The sequence below is a fragment of the Siphateles boraxobius genome, unplaced genomic scaffold (genome assembly GCF_051911475.1).
Source record: "Siphateles boraxobius isolate OS27281-9 unplaced genomic scaffold, OSU_SipBor_1 363, whole genome shotgun sequence".
Taxonomy (NCBI): Eukaryota; Metazoa; Chordata; class Actinopteri; order Cypriniformes; family Leuciscidae; genus Siphateles; species Siphateles boraxobius.
The window spans coordinates 12,667-15,000 of record NW_027508990.1 but is presented as its reverse complement, the minus strand read 5'-3'; the positions used below and the strand labels follow the sequence as shown (position 1 = coordinate 15,000).

The following is a 2,334-nucleotide window of genomic DNA, read 5'->3' as shown; positions in this document are numbered from 1 at the left end:
AAATGAGATTTCATTCTAGAATATTACTGCTGAAAATTACACAAATATTCCAGTGCTGAAACATGAAGTTGTGCGGCATGTCACATCCTCTAAGCTGCTGGCACAATTATTCATATGTTTGTATGTGTGTGTGTGTGTGTGTGTGTGTGTGTGTGTGTGTGTGTGTGTGTGTGTGTGTGTGTGTGTGTATGTGTGTGAGACTGGAGTCATAAGAGGGCTTCGGCACGCGACCAGCAGTCTGTTCCCTCGGATACGGATGCTGACGACTGTCACCATGGCAACAGCGGCACCCGGCAACAGCCTCAGCATCATCCAGCTCTGTGCGTTGCCGGGGATTACGGGGCAGAAAATGAGCTTAGAGGATGTTTTTCTATTGTAGAAACGTGGTAACGAACAAAGACAGACACATCATCACTGCTATTATGGTCTGTACCTGGTTGAGGTAATGATACTCCTCTGGTTTCAGAAGATGAAATGATTTTCTTTCTTCTTCACTCGCTCCGGCCAGAAGGTAGTAAAACACATGATAGTTCCTGCGAGAGACCATGACAATCTTATTAATGTGCTTTAAATAATAACAACAAAACCAATGGTTTTCCATCATCTGGTTTCCGTACCTCTCGTTGTGCTCCTGATAAACCAGCCGGGATTTCTCCAGAAGATACTTCTCCACATAAGCTCTGAAATCAACAATGGGAAAAATTATTATACAAATATATTCATCACACAGAAACAACATGGAAGGGAAAAGTGCAGCACAAATATTTATTTAATTAAACTACAGGCTATGCGGTTTGATGATAACACGATTTGCATATTATTTCGAGTTATCGTTTGCGTCCAGGGCTGTTCCATGTCTTCTTATAAGACTATATTCATCTAGTGCTGTAATGAATCAATAAAAAGTAGTTTAATCCAATTCAATTGGACTACTTCACCCTAACATTTAAATATAAATCAAAATATCATTAAAAATATATATTTAAAATTTAGTTTGAAAATATATTTTTTAAATATTTAAAAATAAATGTAAAACAATTAAAAAAATTAATAATATTTAAAAAAATAATATATATTTAGAAATATATTTACAATGTTATAAAATATAGTTAAATTATATATATATATATATATATATATATATATATATATATATATATATATATATATATATATATATGTGTGTGTGTGTAAACTCTTAAAATTATATTTAAAATACTGTTAAAATAGTTTTAATTAATTAAAAATATTATTATTAAAAATACATATTTAAAATTCATTTAAAATAATTTTAAAAACAAATTAGATTTTCTTTAAATGAATAAATTTAAAAATATATTTAAGATTATTATAAAATATATTTAAAGTAATATTTTAATATTCCTGAAATATTTAAAAATTAAAAAAATACATTTTAATAAATTAAAACGTATTAGTTTAAAATATAGATATAAAAAAAATATTTAAATAATTTAAAAAAAATTTAAATATTATTGAAATATTATTGAAATTTGCTTACATTTTTTATTAGTTTAAGAAGTTTTAACTAGTTTAAAATATGAATATATATATATATATATATATATATATATATATATATATATATATATATATATATATATATATATATATATATATATATATATATATATTAAAAAATCTATAAATAAAATCTACATTAAAAATAATTGTAAAGTGATCTCCCATCTTGCAGGACAGTATATTTGAGTTCACACAGTTTTATCCAGGACATGTGGTCGAGAGAAGCGCCTCACCCCCGGACGGTCCCGCTCTCCTGGTAGTTGACTTGAATAAACTTGCCGAAGCGGCTGGAGTTATTATTATGGGCTGTTTTTGCGTTCCCAAAAGCCTGAGGAGGAAAGAACAAAAACACATTAAAGGACAAAAACACAACTATAGAGATTAAAAACATGCACATATTTTTCTCAGACCGACATCTGGATCACGCAGAGAATGCTTTACGCTTCATAACTTCACAGCAGAACGAGACGACACACACTTTCAGTCACAGTCAACGCTGCAAACGTCAGTGAAAACTGCAGACACACACCGTCCCGATTCAGATTTACTGCAACACCTCCAACTAAACATGTCATTCAACTGAACTCAATGCAAGAGAAGGCCAATATTAATCATAATAGCTAATCGCTGAATAATAAGTAGTATAAGATTGAACCCTAAGTAGTATATATTGAGAAAAACTATAAATTGTTCACATTAAACAATTGCATATTATCAGGTTTTTGCTTTTAGATAAAATGTCCAAATATTTTTTTTAAACTGCCTTATTTATAACATCTTATGCATCTTAAA

At 29.4% G+C, this 2,334-nt stretch overlaps 1 protein-coding gene across 1 annotated transcript in view; it reads right to left on the bottom strand.

The window, feature by feature from the left end:
* The window catches only part of LOC143702917 (unconventional myosin-IXAa-like), a gene marked incomplete at its 3' end in the record, with an annotated part of 28,764 nt that extends 26,806 nt beyond the window's left edge, over positions 1-1,958 (bottom strand). Inside the window, exons 1-4 of the mRNA XM_077196842.1 lie at positions 1,953-1,958; positions 1,776-1,870; positions 618-680; positions 434-533 (exon numbers count right to left, since the gene is read on the bottom strand). Coding sequence (XP_077052957.1) covers positions 434-533; positions 618-680; positions 1,776-1,870; positions 1,953-1,958 — 264 coding nt within the window. The remainder of the gene's footprint in view (positions 1-433; positions 534-617; positions 681-1,775; positions 1,871-1,952) is intronic.
* Positions 1,959-2,334: the final 376 nt, after the last annotated feature.